Consider the following 19,950-nt stretch of genomic DNA (forward strand, 5'->3'; position numbering starts at 1 on the left):
GAGGCGACACTCCCTGCCTATGTCTCTATGGTCACCGCGCTTCCGGTTTCACAAGAGACGCTCTGTCCCGTAAGGTTCTGTGGTCACCACTTCCGGTCTGGCGGCCGACGCTCTCTCTCCCGCGCTTGCTACATTTCTATGGTCCTCAAGTCACAGCCGTGCTGCTGGCGACGCTCTCTCTTTCCGGCTTGCGCTCTGCGCCTCTATGGTCATAACTTCCGCTTCATGGGTGACGGGGGGGCGGCTATCCCTCGCCCTCCAGCGTCTCTATCATCCTCCGCCCTCTAGGGGCGACTCTCTTCCCCCATCCGGCCCGGTCTGGCCCCTCTCTATGGTCCCCACTTCCAGCTTCTGGCCGACGCTCTCTCCCTCGCCCTCCCCGGCAACTCTATGCTCCGCCCGTAAAGTCACCCACGCCTTTAAAGGCCTGGAGAGGGCGGGGGTGTTTTTTGCCCTCCGACAGGCCGAGGCCGGAAGCGGGCGCGGGGCCTGTTGGGGGGAGGAGCTTCAGCGCCCGCAGGAGCCGGGAGGGGGCGGGGTTGGGGAGCTGGGGGAGGGGCTGAAAGGGGCGGGGCTGGGAGGAGCGGGGGGTGGGGCTGGGGGCAGGGCTGGGAGCTGGCGGAAGGGCTGGAGGGGGCGGGGCTGGGAGCTGGGGAGGGGCGTAAAGGGGGCGTGGCTTTAGGGGCGGGGCTGGGAGCTGGGGAGGGGCGTAAAGGGGGCGTGGCTTTAGGGGCGTGGCTGGGAGCTGGGGGCGGGGCTAGAGGGGGCGGAGCTGGGAGCTGGGGAGGGGTGTGAAGGGGCGGGGCTGGGAGCAGGGGGCGGGGCTTTAGGGGGTGGGGCTGGGAGCTGGGGGAGGAGCTAGAGGGGGCAGAGCTGGAGAGCTGCTGGGGGCGGGGCTGGGAGCAGGGAGCGGGGGTGGGCGACAGAGGCGTTGGGTGTGGGGCTGGGGGGTTGAGGAGGGGCAGGAGCTGGGGGGGGAAGGAGCTGTACAGGGCAGGGCCTAGTGCCCCCAAATCCCTCCCACCCTCCCAGCTGTTCCCAGTGACTTCTGCAGCCTGGGGCCCCCTGGTGAAGAGCTGCTGGCCCCTGAGGCCTGGGGCTGAGACCCGGCAAACTCGGGTCTGGATCGTCCCCTCCGGCAGGGACACAGGCAAACACTGACCCCCAGCGCCGCCCCCACTCGCTCTAACCACTAGACCCCACTCCCCTCCCAGAGCCAGGCAGAGAACCCAGGAGTCCTGGCTCCCCGCGCCCTCCCCCCGGCTGTAACCCCTGTTGTGAAAGTTGCGGGGAACTGAGCCAGGACGGGGTTAATGAGCTGGGGATGCCTGGCTCTGGGACTGCCCTAATTGGCACCCTCTGCGGAGGAGGGGGGCAGGGGGGATAAACTGTATGGGGCGAGGGAGCGTGGGGGTTGCCCCTGGGATGGGAGGGGTGACATCGAGGTCAGCATGGGGGGGCATATGGTGCTTTGGGTCAGAGTGTGGATGGGGGGAATGAATCTGTGCGACAGACAGAAATGGCATCGGGGGGGCGGGGGGATCTGTGCCCTGGAAACGAACATGTATGCAGGGGGGGAGTCAGAGCCAGTCTCTGCCCGACCTCCTCATCTAGCCCCCCTGTCGCCCCCTGCAGGCGGTGGCAGCGCTGCTCCAAAACTAACTCCCCAGCCAGCTCCAGAATGCCCCCCACAGGAGCTGTCCAAGGTACCAGGCTAGGGGCTGGAGCTCACTGGGGGGGCGCTCTCCCCTGGCAGTCGGGGCTGGGCGCTGGGGGGCGCCGTGCTGCAGGGCTGGGGGCAGGGCAGGGGGTCTCTGCCAGGGCCCCGGGTCCCACAGATCAGACACCAGGTGCCCACCCCTCCCAGCTCTGCTGTCAAAGATGGAGCAAGTGCAGATTGTGGGGGGTGAAAGGGGGAGATGTGGGCTTATTGGTCCTAGCCAGGAAAGGGACAGAGGGATACTGGGCCGGATGGATCTGTGGGTTGGATCTGGGGGAGCAAAGGGAGGGTCCCAGGCTGGAGGGGCGCAAGTCTGACCGCCCTCCCACACCAGCTGGCGAAGCAGGTCGAGATCTCCCCGGAGCTGACAAAGGTGAGTGGGGCCGGCTGAGGTGAACCCCCAATCCCTGACCCCTGGGGGAAGTTGTGGGGTGTGGGGGTCTGTGGGTGACTCTGCACTGGTGGCATCTCACCATCCTCCCTCTCTGCAGCTCGCTGAGCAACTGACAGAAAAGCCAGAGAGGTAGGAGGCAGGACGCCTGGGTTCTTTCCCCACTCTGAGAGGGGGTGGACTCTGGCAGTTGTGGGGGGTGGGCTGGGAGCCAGGACTCCTGGGTTCTCTCTCCAGCTCTGGGGTGGGGAGGAAGTGGAATCAAGAGGTTAGAGCAGAGGGGACTGGGAGGCAGGACACCTGGGTTCTATCCCTGACACTAGGAGGGTAGTGGGGCCTAGTGGTTAGAATCTGTGCTGGTGGGGAGGGGTGCTGGAAGCTAGGATGCCTGGGTTCCTGATGTCTGTGTCTGTCTAGGCGGAGCTCCGACAGGACCTTACGGCGCATGAAGATCCCACTCCAATCCGGGAGTATGGTGAAGAGACTGTGCGGGAGCAAAGCTACGTGACGCGGGAGGAGGAGTGGAGAGCCTGGCCTCCAGGGGCAGGGGAGGACCCAACATACAGGGTAGGCCCGTTACTCAGTGAGGGGGGGAAAACAACAACCGAAACATGACCGCGGTGCTTAATGACGTCTTTGTCTCGGTTTTCACCAAGAAGGTTGGTGGTGATCGGACGGCTAACGTAGCGAATGCCAGTGACAATGGGGGGGGGGTCAGAGGCTAAAATAGGGAAAGAAGAAGTTAACAATTTCTTAGACACGTTAGATGTCTTCAAGCCACCAGGGCCTGATGAAATGCGTCCCAGAATCCTCAAGGTGCTGACTGAGGAGATATCGGAGCCACTGGCGATTATCTTTGAGAAGTCACGGAAGACGGGAGAGATTCCCGAAGACTGGAAAAGGGCAAAGCTAGCGCCCATCTATAAAAAGGGGAATAAGGACAACCCGGGGAATTACAGACCAGTCAGCTTCACTTCTGTACCCGGAAAGATAATGGAGCAAATCGTTAAGCAATCAATTTGCAGACACCTGGAAGATAATGAGGTGATAAGTAACAGTCAGCCTGGATTTGTCAAGAACAAATCGTGTCAAACCAACCTGATAGTTTTCTGTGACAGGGTAACAAGCCTTGTGGATAGGGGAAAGCGGTAGACGTGGTATATCTGGACCTTAGTAAGGCTTTTGATACTGTCCCCCATGACCTTCTGCTAAACAAACTAGGAAAAAGCAACCTAGATGGAGCTCCTGTAAGGAGGGTGAAAAACTAGTGGGAAAACGGTTCCCCGAGAGTCATTATCAGGGGTTCACAGTCATGCTGGAAGGGCAGAACGAGTGGGGTCCTGCAGGGATCGGTTCTGGGTCCGGTTCTGTTCAATATCTTCATCAGTGATTTAGATTATGGCATAGCGAGCACACTGATAAAGTCTGCGGACGATACCAAGCTGGGAGGGGTTGCAAGTGCTTTGAAGCAGAGGATTAAAATTCAAAATGATCTGGACAAACTGGAGAAATGGTCGGAAGTAAATAGGATGAAATTCAATAAGGACAAATGCAAAGTACTCCACTTCGGAAGGAACAATCAGTCGCACACACACAACGGGAAATGACCGCCGAGGAAGGAGCACCGCGGAAAGGGATCCGGGCGTCAGAGTGGATCCACAAGCTAAATATGAGTCAACAGTGTGACGCTGTTGCAAAAAAAGCGAACATCCTTCTGGGCTGGATTAGCAGGAGTGTTGTAAGCAAGACACGAGCAGTAATTCTTCCGCTCTACTCCGCGCTGGTTAGGCCTCAACTGGAGGTTTGTGTTCAGTTCGGGCGCCACATTTCAGGAAGGATGTGGACAAATTGGAGAAAGTCCAGAGAAGAGCAACAAAAATGATGAGAAGTCTAGAAAACAAGAGCTATGAGGGGAGATTGGAAAACTGGGGTTTGTTTAGTCTGGAGAAGAGAAGACAGAGGGGGCATGATGACAGTTTTCTAGTCCATAAAAGTTTGTTACAAGGAGGAGGGAGAAGAATCGTTCTTCTTAACCTCTGAGGACAGGACAAGAAGCGATGGGCTTAAATTACAGCAAGGGCGGTTTAGGTTGGACATTAGGACATCCTACCTGTCCGGGTGGTCAAGCCCTGGGATAAATTGCCCAGGGAGGTTGTGGAATCTCTGTCACTGGAGATTTTGAAGAGCAGGTTAGACAAACACCTGTCAGGGACGGTCTAGATCAGTGCTTCTCAAGCTATCTGATGTGGGGGACTGGCAGTTTTTTTCCCAATGTGCGCGCAGACCGGCAGCCGATGGCTCGCGGACCGGCGCCGGTCCGCAGACCACCACTTTGAGTAGCACTGATCTAGATAATACTTAGTCGTGCCATGCGTGCAGGGGACTGGACGAGATGACCTCTCGAGGTCCCTTCCAGTCCTATGATTCTATGATGCAGCTGTCTCTGGGGCAGGGTGGTTGGGGAACAGCCGCACATAACGCTGCACGGGGACAGCTCCCTTAAACTGCGGGTCCCCAAATTGGGGTTCAGCCCAAACACCTGGGTTCACACCCTGGCTGTTGGAGTTCAGTGCTGGAGTGGGGCTCTGGTTCGTCCCACCTCCTATCAGCTGGGCAGTGCTCCCCACAAGGCCCCATGGGAGGAGCTGAGCAGGGGTCACTCCTTGGGGTGCTTTCTGTCTGTATCTCGTCCGGTGTCCTTCTGTCCAGCTGTCATGTTTTCCTTCCCCTCCTTCACAGTTTTGACGCCCTGGGGTTTGGCCTGGATGCCTGGGTTCACTCTTTCAATCTCTCCCCCACTTCCTTCCGTTTTTACTGTATTCTCCCTGTTTTTCTTCCTCCTGTTCTTCCCTTCTCCGTTCATTCTTTTTACTTTTCTTTGTTGTTTTTCTCCTTCACTCTTCCTTTCCCCACTGGTTCGTTCTTCCTTTTGTGGTTTTGTTCGCTCTCTCATTTCTTGTTTCATTCATTTGTTCCTCCTTTGCCCTTTGATTCGTTCAATTCTTTGTTCTTCCTATTCGTCCATCGGTTGTCTCATTTCTTCCTTCCTTTTTTCTTTCATTCATTTCTTCCCTCTTTCCATTGGTTCATCGGGTCTCTCTTATGTTGTGTTGGTCATTTCTTGCCTCTCCATTTGCCCCTCTGTTCTCCCATTCCTTCCTTCATTTCTTCATTCCTTTGTCCTCCCTTTCCATTTGTCCCTCTGTTCTCTTCTTCATTCCTTCGTTCCCGTTTTCACTCGTTCAGGTGGGGGATGCCTGGCTCCACCAGCCCCGCTGGTGCAATGGCGGTGGGAGGTCCCTGGCTCTGTCTCCCACCCCACCCCTCTCCAACCCCACCCCGATGGGGGGCTGGGAGGGCACCAGGCCAAGCACTGACCTACCTACTGCCCCTCACACCTGGAGGTAGGTGGCGGGGCTGGGAGCAGGAGCAAGGGTGGGGCTGGGGCGAGGGGGTGGAGCCAGGGGCAGGAACAGAGGAAGGGCTGGGGTGAGGGGGTGGGGTTGGGCCCAGGGGGTGGGGCTGGCGCAGGGGGAGGAGCAGGGGGAAGGTGAGGGCCCCAGGGCGAGGGGTATGGGTGGGGCTAGGGGAGGGGCTGGCAGTAGCCAAGGGACGGGTGCTAGGTGGTGGGTAAGGGAGGGGCAAGGGGTGGGGCTAAGGATGTGGGCGGGTCTGGAACTCACATTGGAGGCGGGGCAAAGGGCAGAGCTAGGGGTGTGGGTGGGTCTAGGGGAGGGGCAGGGCCGGGGCAAGGCGGAGGGGAGGGGCTGGAAGCGGTGGGGCCCTGGGCTGGGTGGTGGGGCCTCTGGGGAACTGGCTGGCTCAGGGGGTCGGGGAATGGGACCTGGGGCCTTTCCCCTCTAGGGGGCGCCGGCTCCCATCTGAGCCCAGGGCAGGAGAGAGACCTTGGGGGCGGGCGAAGGCACCAGGGAGACCCCAGGCCTTCAGGACTCAGCCGGGGTGGGTTCCTGGCCCTCTGTTTGGACCTCCCCCTAGAGGAAAGGAGCCAGGGGGGTGACCCATTGGGGAGGGGCCGGAGAAAAGAACCCAGCAGGGGGAGGGATTCGCCCCCAGACCCCACCCCCCATTGGTCAGGGGATGCTGGTTACTCAAGCTGCCCCGCCCCCTTCGCTGAAGCCCCACCCCCATCCAGTGGGGGGAGCCCCCCAGATGAGTTGTACTGGGGGGGAGAGTTGGGGGACTGTCAGACCTAGGGCCCTCAAATAGAACCCAGGAGTCCTGGCTCCCAGCCCCCCGGCTCTAATCACTAGACCCCACTCCTCTCCCAGAGCCCGGGAGAGAACCCAGGAGTCCTGGCTCCCAGCCCCTCTGCTCTAACCACTAGACCCCACTCCCCTCCCAGAGCCCGGGAGAGAACCCAGGAGTCCTGGCTCCCAGCCCCTCTGCTCTAACCACTAGACCCCACTCCCCTCCCAGAGCTGGGGAGAGAACCCAGGAGTCCTGGCTCCAAGCCCCCAGCTCTGGGATTTGAACCCCCCCTCCCCATCTCTCCCGCTCCCTCTGCCAGGGAGTGACATCCCCCATCGTGACGTCACCCTACCCCCCCCCGCTCTTCCCTCCTGCGTCTGCACCCCCCTCCCGGCTGTTCCGGATCTAGCCCTGCCCCCCCCCTCCGCCTTGCTCCAGACAGCTCCAAGATGGAAGTCCTCAATCAGGTACGCACCTGGCTCGCTCAGTACCATAGACAGCAATCTGGGGAAGGGGGGGCTTTTCCCACAGGGCAAGGGGCCCCCTCTGCCCCCCCCGAGATGCACCCCACTCCCTCCATGCACCCCCCAATCCCTGCCTAGCGGGGTTTTTTTTGCAGCAGAAGCAGCTGCTGCTGCATTCAAACGCAACGCACTGCAAATATAGGGAGGGGGGGCAGGCTGTGGGGCAGGCTGGGGTATTTCTCTGCTGCAACTGTGGGGGGGCGAATCTGAGATTGATGCTGCGGGGGGCACAGATGGGCTCGATTCTCTGAGATTATAATGGTGGGTTAGGAGATTTCCCAGCTGCAGATGGGGGAGATCTGAAATTGATGCATGGGGGGGGGGCACAGATTGGCTGCAGGCAGATTGCAGTGGGGAGTGTAGGGGGGGTCAGGAGCTAGGATATTTCCGTGCTGCAAATGGGGGGGGGGGTCTGAGACTGATGCAAGGGGGGGTTCAGATTGGATGGACGCCTTGAGGGGGGGATCATATGGGATGGGATGGGGAGGTGACCGGATATTTTGCAGTGGGGGATGTGTGTGTATGTGTGTGTGGGGGGGTGAACTACAAAGATTCCCCCCCTCCATTTGCAGCAGGGGCGGGGGCGGGGAGGGAAGATGGCTGAGCACTGCTGCAGTGGGTTCATTGCCATGACGGTCAGGTGCGGGGGGGGGGGGGGGGGGGATGTGGGGCTCACGTGTGGGGAGGGCTCTTTATGAATGGGGGGGGGGCACTCGAGAATATTCTCCCACCCGCTGCTGCAGTAGAGACTGGCTGGGATGGTGCATTCAACCGGTTGCCTGCTGGCTGGAGGAATATGGGGGTGCAGATAATTGGGGGGGGGCTGATTGCCATGGGGAGGGTCTGGCTCAGGGATATTTACCCCTGCCAGCAAGCTGGCGAGGGAGTCAAAATGGCAAGTGTAATGCCATCAATGGGAGTTCAGGGTAATTTCTGGGGGGCTGTTTATGAACAGGGGGGGCAGAATCTTCTCCCACCAGCAGCATCGGGGTTGGGGGGCTGGTGGGGGTGATGCAGCCCAATCCTTGCATCAGGTGTGGGGGGGGGGTGAGGGGGTGCAGATATCGGAGGGTTGTTTATTAATTGGGGGTTTAACATCTACCCCACCTACAGCAGGAGGAGAAGGGGGGTTCCGGTTGATGGGGGCAGTGTGTTTGGGGGCGGGGAAAGGTTTGGGAGGCTGTGGGTATGTGTTTGGGGGAGGTATTTCCTGCAGGCTTTTCCTAGTAGGAACTTGTGATCTTCAATAACTGTCTTGCGCTGGGGTCTCTCCCTGACTCCGGGAGGGGAGTGGGGTCTAATGGTTAGAGCCGGGGGGGGAGGGGGGCTGGGAGCCAGGACTCCTGGGTTCTCTCCCCGGCTCTGGGAAAGGCGTGGGGGTCTAATGGTTAGAGCCGGGGGGGGAGGGGGGCTGGGAGCTAGGACTCCTAGGTTCTCTCCCCGGCTCTGGGAGGGGCAGGGGTTCAGGAAACGATGGGATGTCAGATATTTTAATATCACCCCCTCCCCCTGCCCCATCCCCCTTTCTCTCCACCTTGACCGACAGGTCGTGGCTGGGGGACAATTCCGGATGCTCAAGGAACCGCTGGGGTTTCTGAAACTGCTGGAATGGGTGAGTCCCCCGGAACTGGCTCCTCAGGACCCTGAGGTTGGGGGGTCCTGTCTGGACTTCCTCTGAGCTGGCCTAGGGCTTGGAGCCAGCGCCCCCTAGAGGGGACAGGCCCTGTTCCCCCCCCGCCCCTGCAGAGCCAGGCAGCGTGGGAGGGGCTATAGGATTGGGGGAAGGAGGTGCAGGAAAACCCGGTTATCAGATCCTGTTACCCCATCAGATTTGGGGAGACCAGAGACGGAGAAGCTCAGAGACAGAATGAGAGATTCCAGACCCCTAATCCTGCTGGTTCTGGAGCAGTTCCAGACCCCCCTACTCTGCCCTGCCAGTTCTGGAGCACCTCATGACCCCCTCCCCACCTGTTCTGGAGCATCTCCCAACCCCAACACTTCCCTCCACCCGGTTCTAGAGCGGCTCCTCCCCCCGCCGGTTCTGGAGCATCTCCCGACCCCAACACTTTCCCCCCTCTGGTTCTAGAGCGGCTCCTCCCCCCACCAGTTCTGGAGTGGCTCCCGACCCCCCTGCCGGTTCTAGACCGTCTCCCGACCCCACCCCTCATCCCCCTCTGGTTCTAGAGCAGCTCCTCCCCCTGCCGGTTCTGGAGTGGCTCCCGGGGGGGGCACCGGTTCTGGAGTAGCCCCTGACTCCCCCACCCCTTCTGGTTCTGGATCAGTCCCCGAATCCCTCACACCTGCTGGTTCTGGAGCAGCTCCTGGCCCTCCCCACCTGCTCTCCGGTTCTGGATCGGCTCCCAAGTCCCCCACCCCTGCCAGTTCTGGATTAGCTCCCGGTCCCCCTGCTGGTTCTGGAGCGGCTCCCGGCCCTCCCCACCCTGCCAGTTCTGGAGTGATTCCAGACCCACTCGCTTGACATTTCTGCCGTATTATGAACCCATTGACCCAGCTGGTTGGGGAACGATTCCAGGTGCCCGTGGACCCTGCTGGTTCTGGAGTCATTTGCCCCCGGATCAGACCTGTGGGCCCCTCCAGCCTGATATCCGCCCCCCCTCCACTTCCAGCGCGGGGTCGGGGGGAGGATGGAGGAACCCATGAGAACAGAGGAGTGTGGCTGACGTAGACAGATGGACAATTGGGTCAGACAGGTTCTTATCTCTTCCCAGCTCTCTGGGAGGATTAGAGGGGGCGGGACCCAGCTAACCCTTCTTACCCACAATTCCTCTCCGCTCTACCCGCCTCCCCGTCCCGGAGGCAGGGTTATTAATCCTAGCACCAGCCGGCGCTCTCACCCTGCTCCCCACAGCGACCCCCGCCGGGAGAGGCCGGAGGAGCTGGGAGCTCCCCCCCACAGCCAGCTCTCCTGCCCCACTTCCTGCAGCACCCCTGTGGTCTCACCCGCCCCATCTCACCCCACAGCTCTTTGCTATCTTTGCGTTCGCCACCTGCGGGACCTACAGTGGGGAATTTCGCCTCAGCGTTGAGTGTGTGAATAAAAGCGAGAGCAACCTGAACATCGAAGTGGAGTTTGGCTACCCATTCAGGTGAGCTGGGCGTTATACTGCATAGGGACTGGCTGGTGGGCTGCTACGCTGCGTAGGGACCTGGAGACTTTTGATGTTTCAAGACTGGGATGGGATAGCATCTGAGATTCACACTGACTTTGCCTCATAGAGGCCTGGGCTGTGTATTCAGCATATCGACTGGTACCTCCTATACAGGCTGGGGCTTTATTTACAGTATATGGACCAGCATCGCCTTGGTCAATTGTTCCAATTAAAAACTGACAACTTATTTCCAGGCTGTATTCTATATACAGACTGCCCTTGACTTTCACTTCGCAGTCAGGATTAATACTAGGAACTATTCCCGGGAAGCTTGGGCTGTATATACAGTATATCGACTGACACCACCTACACAGCCCAGGCCTGTGTTCTGTATACAGATGACCTCTGTCTTTGAGATAGGCATTAGGATTTACAGTAGGCACTGTTCTTGGGAGGCTGGGGATGTATTTATAGTATATGGACCAGCATCTCCTTAGCAGACTGGGCTATATATATGGTATATGGCCTGGTGCCTCCTACACAGAGCGCAGCTGTGTTCTGTGTGCAGACTCCTGCCCTTGATTTTCAGGTAGAAATCAGGATGCACACTGGGCTCTGTCCCTGGGAAGCCCAGGCTGTATTTGTAGAGTATATGATGTGGTTCCTTCTGTACAGACCAGGGCTTCATTTTTTGCACGGCCTGCTCTCAATTTTGAGTTACAGTCAGGATTTATGAGGGTTGCTATTCCTGGGAAGTCTGGGCTGTACAGTGTATGAACTGGCATCTCTTATACAGATCTGGTATGTATATCCCGTATAGGGACCAGCACCACCTACACAGGCCAGGCAGTATTCTGTACACTGACTGATCTTGTCTTTGTGTTCATGGTCAGGGTTGACATTGTGTGCTATTCCTAGGAGGTCTGGGCTATATATATGCAATATAATTGGCCAGCATCTCCTACACAGCCCTGGTCCATATTTACTATATACATGGACCGGTACCTCCTACACAGATGGGGCTGTATTCTGTAAACAGACAGCCTTTCTCTTTGTGTTAGTGATCAGGGTCACATTGGGCCCTATTCCTGGAGGTCTGGGCTAGATATAAGAAATATATGGCCCAGCACCTCCTGCACAGACCTGGTCCGTATATGGACCGGCATCTCCGACACAGACTGGGCAGTATTCTGTATACAGACAGTCTTGGTCTTTTGTTAGTTGTCATGATTGACATTGGGTGGTATTCCTGGGAGGTCTGGGCTGTATATACAGTATATTGACTGGCATCTGCTATACAAAACTGGTCGATATTTGTTGTATATGAACTGACGCCTCCTACACAGACCGGAGCTGTATTCTGTCTACAGACTGCCTTATCTTTGCATTAGCGGTCAGGGTTGACACTGGGCTCTGTTCCTGGGAGGTCTGGGCTATACATACAGGATACGGACCAGTACCTTCTGTATGACTGAGCCCCCTGCCTCATGTTTCTCCCAACCCCCTTCCTCAAGACTCCACCAGGTCTATTTCGACGTCCCAGCCTGCAAGGGGCACGAGGTGGAGAAGGTGTTCCTCATGGGGGATTACTCCTCCTCGGCTGAATTCTTCGTCACCATCGCGGTCTTTGCGTTCCTGTACTCGCTGGCTGCCACGGTCGTCTACCTCTTCATGGAGAACAAGTACCGGGAGAATAACAAGGGCCCCATGATCGTGAGTTTGGGGCGCACAGGGAGCGGGGAGTTGGGCAGGGGGCGCTCTCCCTCGGCAGGCAGGGCCAGGCATTGGGGGGCCACGCAGGGGGCTAACCCGGCTCTCTCCCCAGGATTTCGTCGTCACCGCTGTCTTCGCCTTCATGTGGCTGGTGAGCTCGTGTGCCTGGGCCAAGGGTCTCTCCGACGTCAAGCTGGCAACGGACCCCGACAACGTGATCGAGGGGCTGGAGGTCTGCAAAAAAGAGGGGAACACGTGCAAAGAGCTGAAGGACCCCATCATCTCGGGACTCAACACTTCCGTGGTGAGACCCTTCCCCAGCCAGCCAGACCCCCTGAGGGGAGCTGGCGCCCCCTAGAAGGGACAGGCGTTGTGCCCCATTCCCTGCCCCCCATAGCCAGCCAGGACCTGACCTGGGGCCGGATGGGAACCGGCGCCCCCTAGAGGGGACAGGCTCCGTGCCCCATTCCCCAGCCCCCTGAGCCAGCTAGTCCCCACCCTGGGGCCAGATGGGAGCCAGCGCCCCCTAGAGGGGACCCCCTACCCTCTGTGCATTAACCCTTCCTTCCCGCGCTCTTTCTCCCCTGCCACCCAGGTCTTTGGCTTCCTGAACCTGGTGCTGTGGACAGGAAATCTTTGGTTCGTGTTTAAGGAGACGGGCTGGAGCGCCCCCTTTGCCAAGTACCCGCCGGCCGCCCCGGAGAAGCAGCCGGCTCCGGACACCTACGCCGACTCCTACAACCAGGGCTCTGGCTACGTGCAGCAGGATTCCTACGGCCAGCAAGGCGGCTACCAGCCGGAGTATAACCAGCAGGGCTACGGGCAGCCCGACCCCTACAGCCAGCAGGGGGGGTACGGCCAGGCTGCCCCCACTTCCTTCTCCAACCAGATGTAGGCGGGTGAGTTAAACTGGGGTGCCGGGATGGGGGGGTTGGGTTGTGTGTGCCGTGGGAGAGAGACAGGAGCAGGGAACGCAGGATTTGGGGAGCATGGGGGATGCGGGGCCCACAGCACTAGGGCGACCCTGGGGTGTATAAACAGGCGACGCTCGAGTGGGAGCAGAGAGGTGATTTGGCCTCCGGATCTGGCCCTGATGCGGCCGCTACTGGGATCCCGCATCCGGTTCCGGTACCCGCAATTCAGGGAGGACGTGGATCAGTCACACGAGAATGATTCAATGCCAGACAGCGAGAGACGGCAGGAGCGCCAGCTGTTTGGCTGAACAAAGGGAAGGTGAAGGGGTGAATTGATCCCTGTCTCGACGTGTCTCCAGGGGGAACAGATATTTAGTAACGGGCTCTCCACCCTAGCACTCAAAAGGTTAACACAATCCGGTGGCTGGACGTTGAAGCTGGACAAATTCAGCCTGGAAATGAGGTGTCCACTTTTAACGGTGAGCGTAATTCACCCCTGGAACAATCTGACCAAGGGTCACGGTGGGTTGCCCATCATGGGCGACTTTTCAGTCAAGCTGGGACGTTCTAAAAGACCAATTCTAGGAATTATTTGGCGGCCGTTCTGCAGTTTGGGTGATACAGGACTTCAGGGTCGATATTCGCAATGGACGATTCTGGCCTTGAAATCCATGAATCATAGAATCACAGAATATCAGGGTTGGAAGGGACCTCAGGAGGTCACCTAGTCCAACCCCCTGCTCAAAGCAGGACCAATCCCCAATTTTTGCCCCAGATCCCTAAATGGCCCCCTCAAGGATTGAACTCACAACCCTGGGTTTAGCAGGCCAATGCTCAAACCACTGAGCTATCCCTCCCCCCTATCTATAGGCAAACTGGGAAGGGTTCGATTCGTATCCGTAAACGTCACCGGAGACGAACAAACCGAACGAACAAACAAAATATGTCCGTCAAGAATCAAAATGGACACACAGGCAAAGCAAGATAAATCCTGCTTGAGAAGGAGAGTTTGGGTTACTGCTGACTTTGTATATTCTGACATGCACTGGGGACAAATAGGTGTTTTCTCGGTTATAAAGCTTTACCGTTTTCAGTCGCAACATCTGTTGTCATTAAATAATTAATGTTTGGCCCCTTCTTGTTGTCTGACCTGTCCCCAGAATTCCCTGCAACTGTGAGAATTGAAATTGGGAAAAATCAAATGCCTAAAGCCCGTAATTTGACACAGCTGTGAAACCGTAGATGGGAAAAAGTGCTTCCCTCTGCGAGAATTGAAATTGGCAACAAAATAAAATTAAAAAAAAGAAGGGCTTAAAGCCCGTAGTTTTGCACAGCTGCGCAAATTTAAATGGATGAAAATTGAAAAATCCCTTAAACCCCGTAATTAGAACGGGGAAAATTGAAATTAGGAAAAATAAAAAATGGACTTAAAACCCGTAATTGTGCACCGCTGTGAAAATTTAAATCAGTGAAAAGATCAAAACCCGTCAGTCTGAGGGTGAAAATTGAAACTGGTGAAAAGGAAATGGGTTTTAAGCACTTTGAATTGTGCACAGCTGTGAAACCTGAAATCAGAGAAAAGATGAAAACCCGTCGCTTTGATGGTGAAAATTTAAATTGGTAAAAATACAAAAAAGTGCTTAAACCTTGGAATGGTGCACAGCCGTGAAAATTTAAATCAGTGAAAATGGAAACATTGCTTGACACCCATCTTTGGGCCTGGCTGTTAAAATTTCAATCAATAACATGAAAAAATACAAATGCTTAAAATCCATAATTTTAGCAGTGAAGGTTCACACTGGTTTCAAAAATGGCTGAAAACCCGTAACTTTGCACAGTGGTGAAAATTTAAATAGGTAAAAATTTAAAAAAAAGCTTAAAAATAACCATCAGTATTGTCCATCAAAATTATATTAAAAACAAATCAAATTCTGCCAAATCCCATAGTAACTAATTACCGGCATCACCTTTCTCAAGGTTCTTTCCATTTCGACTGCTTTACTAAAGAAAACGGGCTGGAGCATTGGATTTAATTTTATGGAGCTTTCTTAGCTATGCAAAACAACAGCAACTAATCGCGCAAGACATAAGAATGCAAAAATCGGGTTGCCCTGCGAGTTGGCTAACATAAACCAGACACTCGGTCGATGAACCCCAGACTCAAATAACGCACAGGAACAAATAACACTTATCCTCCGTTGCCATCTTGGGAAGGGGACTTTCTTTAGATTTTTGTGGCTAAGAGACGCGCAGAATAGTCCCTGGCTTGTGCCAGTTGCTTATCAAATGTGGTGTTGCTAACACAATAGAGGAAAAAGAATCCAGATCTAAATGTAAGACACCAAGGTCTTGTTCCCATTGGATCTGTAGTCAACCTTTTAACCTACTTCCCCATGAATTATATTAATAGATTCATCTCCTCTGTCCTCCTGTGTCGCACCTGTGGCCTTTCTCCTCCTTCCCTGGCTCTATACTGACTTCTCCTAAAACCTCAGGCCAAAAACTCATGAGGCGAGGAGTTCCAACAGATCACATTAGAAACGGGTGCTTCTTTGGGTCTGTTCCAGAGTCTCAGAAGGGACCATCGGGATTATCTAGTCTGAACTCCTGTATCACACAGGACTTCCTCCAAATAATTCCGAGAGCAGATCTCTTAGATCTTGATTTTAAAATTGCCCGCGATGGAGAATCCCCCCACGAGCCGTGGGAAATTGTTTCCGCGGTGAATTGTCCTCACCTAGAGCTCATGAGGCCGCAGGAAACCGTTAAGCCTGGAGGGATGTTTCCCAGTCAAGAGGAACTCGTTCCATTTGGGAGCAGCTTTCCCACAATCTTGAGCGGCACCTGCCCAGGGACGCCGGGACAATCTTTATAGCACGTGCCCTGGCGCCCACACGTCCTGATTAACTCGCTGCCCAGTTTCAGGTCAGCAGCACGCAGGAGCCAAGCCACGTCTCTAACAAAGATTATACTTGCAAAGGAGGCGAATGCCCCGTGTTTGCCCGCGGACGTGATTTATATTTCTTAGCGCTCTGGAGTTTTGCCTGCGTTAGCTTTTTCCGCTCCATAGAATAGATCCGTTGTCTTGTTAAATTGCTCCCCAAGGCATCTCGCTACTGAACAAAAGGGGGGTGGCACCCGTTCTGGGCCAAAGTCCAACCTCTGTGTTGCGAGTGTCCTTTTACCCTGAGCCAGGTGGTGACCCTGCGGCCAAAACGCCTTGGATCGAACCCCGATCATTGACGCTCATCTGCGGGGCCAGTGTGCCCCGGCGCCAAGAACATCGGGGCATCGACGCCCCCCGTGCTTGACGTACGACGCTCCCGCTAACACACCCAGAACGATCTTAGCCGTTTTCGTGGCTGTATCCTGTGGTGGGCTCTCCTTCAATCTGTGAGCTGCTCTAACTTCCAGATCCTCTTCAGCCGTCCTCCCCATTAGCCGGCGATGCCCCCCGGCGTCGGACTTTTCCTTCTGACGCTTGGCTCAGTTTGAACGTCATCTTGTCGCACTCAGCCCCGTTCTCCAATTTGTCCTGGTCGTTTTCAGTTCCCCAGTGGCCTGGCCACCTCTCCCAGCCTGGTGTCACCTGCAGCTTTGAGCCGCAAACTCTCCGCTCCAGAAACGCCGGTCAAAGATCAGACGAGCACAAATACAGACAGACAGAGCGCCGTCGATCCAGGCGTACACCCGGGAGCGTGGACTCTTCTGCGGATAGAGACCTGTAAATCTTAGGCTGTTCCTAAGGGTGCAAAACTCCCCCAGCTTCGTGTCGTTCGTACCCTAAGATTTCATCCCCAGGCTGTCTGCCCCTGCTGTCCGAGGTCGTCCGACATTTGTACCTGGTCTCTAGCCACATTTCTATCACTTGCCCATTATCTGCACCACCCTCGGCAAAATCCACCTTGATCTCCGTGGGGTGCGCGGACAAAAGCGGTTTTTATATATTGGGGGTCAGAGCAGTGTTTCTCTACCCTTTTGATACCAGGGAGCGCCCTGAAAGTGGGAGGGGCCACAGGTGCCCGAACCGTGGCCCCGCCTCCAACCATGCCCCCAAGGCCCCGCCCTGCTCTCTGAGGCCGTGCCCCATGCCGCCCCTTCTCTCTGATGCCCCATCCCATCCCTTCCCCTGAGGCCATGCCCCTACCCCTTCCCCAAGACCCTGCCCCACCTCTTCCCCCCAAGACCCCGGCCCCCATTCGCTCCTCTCCGTGGTGTAGCCATGTCGGCCTCAGGATATTAGACAGACAAGACGGGGCGGGAAACGTCTTTGATTGGCCCGGCTTCTGCAGGCAGACAAGACACGGCACTCGTCGTAGGCCCTACGAGGACCCACCCACCATTAGCTCGGTTACCATTCGCAGCGGGAGTCAGGGACACGGTCTGGTCGTTTTCAGGCTTTCAGGAAGGGGCCCAGCTGGGTGCCCCAAGCTGGTTCCTCTTCTTGGAGGTGCTGGTCTGGGCCAGGCCCTGTGAAGATTAGAGACGGCCAGCTGAAGCGAGAGGCCATCCAGCCCGGGCACGAGGCATCCTCGCAGTTGGAGCCGGCGTGTTCCAGCCCCTTTGTGTGACCTGCCTTGCTGGAGGTGCTGGTGTAAGAGACGTCAGGCCACAGCTTTGTTTGTGCACCAGCCACCCGTCTCCTCTGGGGCCTTCCCACCCTTCTCTCTCACCCTCCACGGCTAACTTTGACACCCCATTTCCCATACATCCTGCCAATCTTCTTTTCTCCTGACCTCGGCAGGAGCTCGGGACTGATCTGGGTGCTGATGGGTCGGTGACGCTGCTGATTACTCCGTTCCGATCGAGCGTCCCTGTAATGGTTTCACTCCCTTTTATTCAGCGGCTCTCCCAGCCTAGCTGTGGTGATAGCATAAGCTTGTTTGATGGCAAGGCGTAGCCATCTTTCTTCACTTGAGCCTTAAGAAATCAGTCTGAACGGAACAGACTCTCCCCGGCGGTTAAGCCCTACGGTTACAATATTTTCCCCTTACACCCCGCTCACCGTGTTTGCTTCACTTCCCTCTTTTCCCTGCTGTATTGGGTCACATTAAGAGTCTCGTAACAGCCGTCAGCTATTTTGTTAATGTCTCAACGGCCAGGCGGTGGGAAAGCAATGGCTCGTGGCCTGCGGCAAGCCGTAAATTACCGTCTCAGGCCCTCAGGGGCCATGGCGTGAGTTGATATTTAGGAGACCCACTGCGCTGGGGTGGGACCATGACCGCTTTGTATCTTGACCCCGCGTCGGCCTGATTCTCAGGGCCAGGTGCCAAAAACCCCACAGATCCTCTGTCCTGATCCATGCCCCTCCCTTCTCCCCTGGCAGCAGGCCGTGCCCTCCCCCACGAGAACAGCGGTGTGTGAGTAGAGATCACTGGGCAGAGTGGGGCCACCTGGAGAGTGGAAGGGCATAAAAATGGCAGGAGAGGCTGAGATGCAGCCATCTCTGGGGTGGGGCCCAGGGGCTGTTTATACAGGGCTCCCAGCACTAAGATGCGGCTGCTTCTGGGGAGAGCTGTTTAGTCAGGGATCTCGCGCCCTCTGCTGGGTTGTTATAATTGGAGGGTGTCTGCTGCAGAGTGCAGGAGGGTTTGGCAGAGTCAATCTGGTCCCAGATGGACCCGCAAGGAAGGGGAACGGCGTGCCAGGTGGGGGTTGCCTTATAATTGTTTTAGCATGTTGTATTTCATAGTGGGAACTGGGTCTTGCCCACTGCACCCCACTGCCCCCGCCCCAGAGCCAGAGATAGGACGCAGGAGTCCTGGCTCCCAGCCCCCTGCTCTAACCACTAGACCCCACTGCCCTCCCAGAGCCAGGATAGAGCCCCGGTGAGTGAAGGGCGGCGGGGGGCAATCCATGACGTGGGTGCCTGGCCAGCAGGGGACGCTAGCTGCGTGTGCTCTTATTAATTACCCCTCCTCCGGCTTTCTCTTTCTCTCTCCCCCCAGGTCTCTCCCCCAGCAGGGGGCGTCGTGAGGAGGAGACGCCTGTCCTGCCCTGCCCCCCCCATGTCCCCTCCTGTGGGGGACTCGCGGGGGGACCCCAGGATGAATGTAGATGTTTGTGCTGTTTATATATATTATATATATATATATATATGAGAAAATACAACTCTAGATAGCTGTGCACCCCCCCACTTCCCTGCCCTCCACCTCCCCCACTGCCCCCAGCACCCCAACTCCAGACAGCTGTGCCCCCCTGCCTCCCTGCCCCCAACTCCTGCACTGCCCCCAGCACCCCACTCCTGCCTTTTCACCCCCCACTCTAGACAGTTGTGTGCCCCCCGCCTCCCTGCCCCCCCCCACACCCTCAGTGCCCCCATCCCCTGAGTATCGCTAACTCAGTGCTCCCCTCACCCTCCACCCCCCTCAATCCTGGCTGTAGATAGCTGTGCCCCGTGCCCCACTTTAAGGAGGGGTCAGGGGTTCAGATCTCTCTTGATGGCTGTGGGGGAGATTTGGGGTTTCAGGGGTATCAGCAGCTTGGGGGATATTTGGGGGCTCCAGCATGTTTGGGGGGACTGGAACTGAGTGGGGTACACAGGGCAGGGGATGGAGGAGGGGCATGTGGAGGCCGCTGGGGGGTAATTTAGGGCCTCCATCCCCACCCCATTCCCCGCCGGGGGTGTCACATGGCAAGGGGGGACTCTAGGAAGTGCGGGAGGGGCACCATCCCCAGACAGCACCCGTAAGCCCCAATCCATGCCCCTTCCGCAGTGACCAGTCCGGGGGGGGGGTGAGACTGGGGCCTTCCCACAGTACCCCGATTTCCACTGGAGGGGGTGTGGGGAAGGTGACGTAGAACCCAGGTGTCCGGGGACAGCCTATCTATATAGCCATCAATACATCGATCCCTTCCCTACCCTACCCATCTGTCTATCCCCGTACACCCCCATATTTATCTATCTACCCCATACATCCCCACACATCCCTTCTTTCTCCCCACCCACCCACTCTCCCTATCCCTTCCCCTCTTAGCCCCCCCATCCAGCCCTCGCCCGTCCCCGGGGCCCCCCCCGGAAGCACCCCTATATATCTCTATACGCCATGTCTGTGCTCCAATTCGTGCCGTGCTCGTGAGTTTTGGTTCGTTCGTTCAGGCCCCCCCCTCGCTCGGTGTCGTGAGATTTATTTTTCCTCCCATCTCCGCCAAAAGAAAACTGACGTCGACAAAACAAAGACAAGGACAAACTAATCAAACAGCGAAGCCCCCCGCCATCATTCCCCCAGCGTGCCCCCCAAAATATAGAGAACAAAAGTAATAAAAACCAAATAAAAAGAGAAAGAGGGAAAAACCTTTCAACGCTTCTCCAGTCTGATTTCCAGGGCTGGGGGGGGGGGGGGGGGGGGCTGTTTATACAGGGACCCTT

At 56.9% G+C, this 19,950-nt stretch overlaps 1 protein-coding gene across 2 annotated transcripts; it reads left to right on the forward strand.

The window, feature by feature from the left end:
* The first annotated feature begins 10 nt into the window (after positions 1 to 10).
* Positions 11 to 19,879, forward strand: LOC102934268 (synaptophysin). 2 transcript variants are annotated; one of them, XM_043534411.1, is made up of 8 exons: positions 11 to 69; positions 2,529 to 2,678; positions 8,391 to 8,456; positions 9,827 to 9,951; positions 11,469 to 11,667; positions 11,780 to 11,971; positions 12,263 to 12,566; positions 18,530 to 19,879. In XM_043534411.1, exons 1-7 carry the CDS (start codon positions 28 to 30, stop codon positions 12,560 to 12,562), a joined length of 1,074 nt encoding a protein of 357 aa, XP_043390346.1. In that variant the 5' UTR covers positions 11 to 27; the 3' UTR covers positions 12,563 to 12,566; positions 18,530 to 19,879. The 2 variants fall into 2 exon arrangements, with proteins under 2 accessions (XP_043390346.1, XP_037744581.1); XM_037888653.2 differs by lacking the exons at positions 11 to 69; positions 2,529 to 2,678 and adding an exon at positions 6,691 to 6,787.
* Positions 19,880 to 19,950: the final 71 nt, after the last annotated feature.

The sequence above is a fragment of the Chelonia mydas genome, chromosome 23, assembly GCF_015237465.2.
Source record: "Chelonia mydas isolate rCheMyd1 chromosome 23, rCheMyd1.pri.v2, whole genome shotgun sequence".
NCBI lineage: Eukaryota > Metazoa > Chordata > Testudines > Cheloniidae > Chelonia > Chelonia mydas.

Excerpts from the sequence above, each read along its gene's own strand:
- LOC102934268 (XM_043534411.1), top strand. The coding sequence starts at position 28 with ATGGTCACCGCGCTTCCGGTTTCACAAGAGACGCTCTGTCCC. Across the intron at positions 70-2,528 it reads CACAAGAGACGCTCTGTCCC|GCGGAGCTCCGACAGGACCT; the intron begins GTAAGGTTCTGT and ends GTGTCTGTCTAG. Across the intron at positions 8,457-9,826 it reads TTCTGAAACTGCTGGAATGG|CTCTTTGCTATCTTTGCGTT; the intron begins GTGAGTCCCCCG and ends CTCACCCCACAG.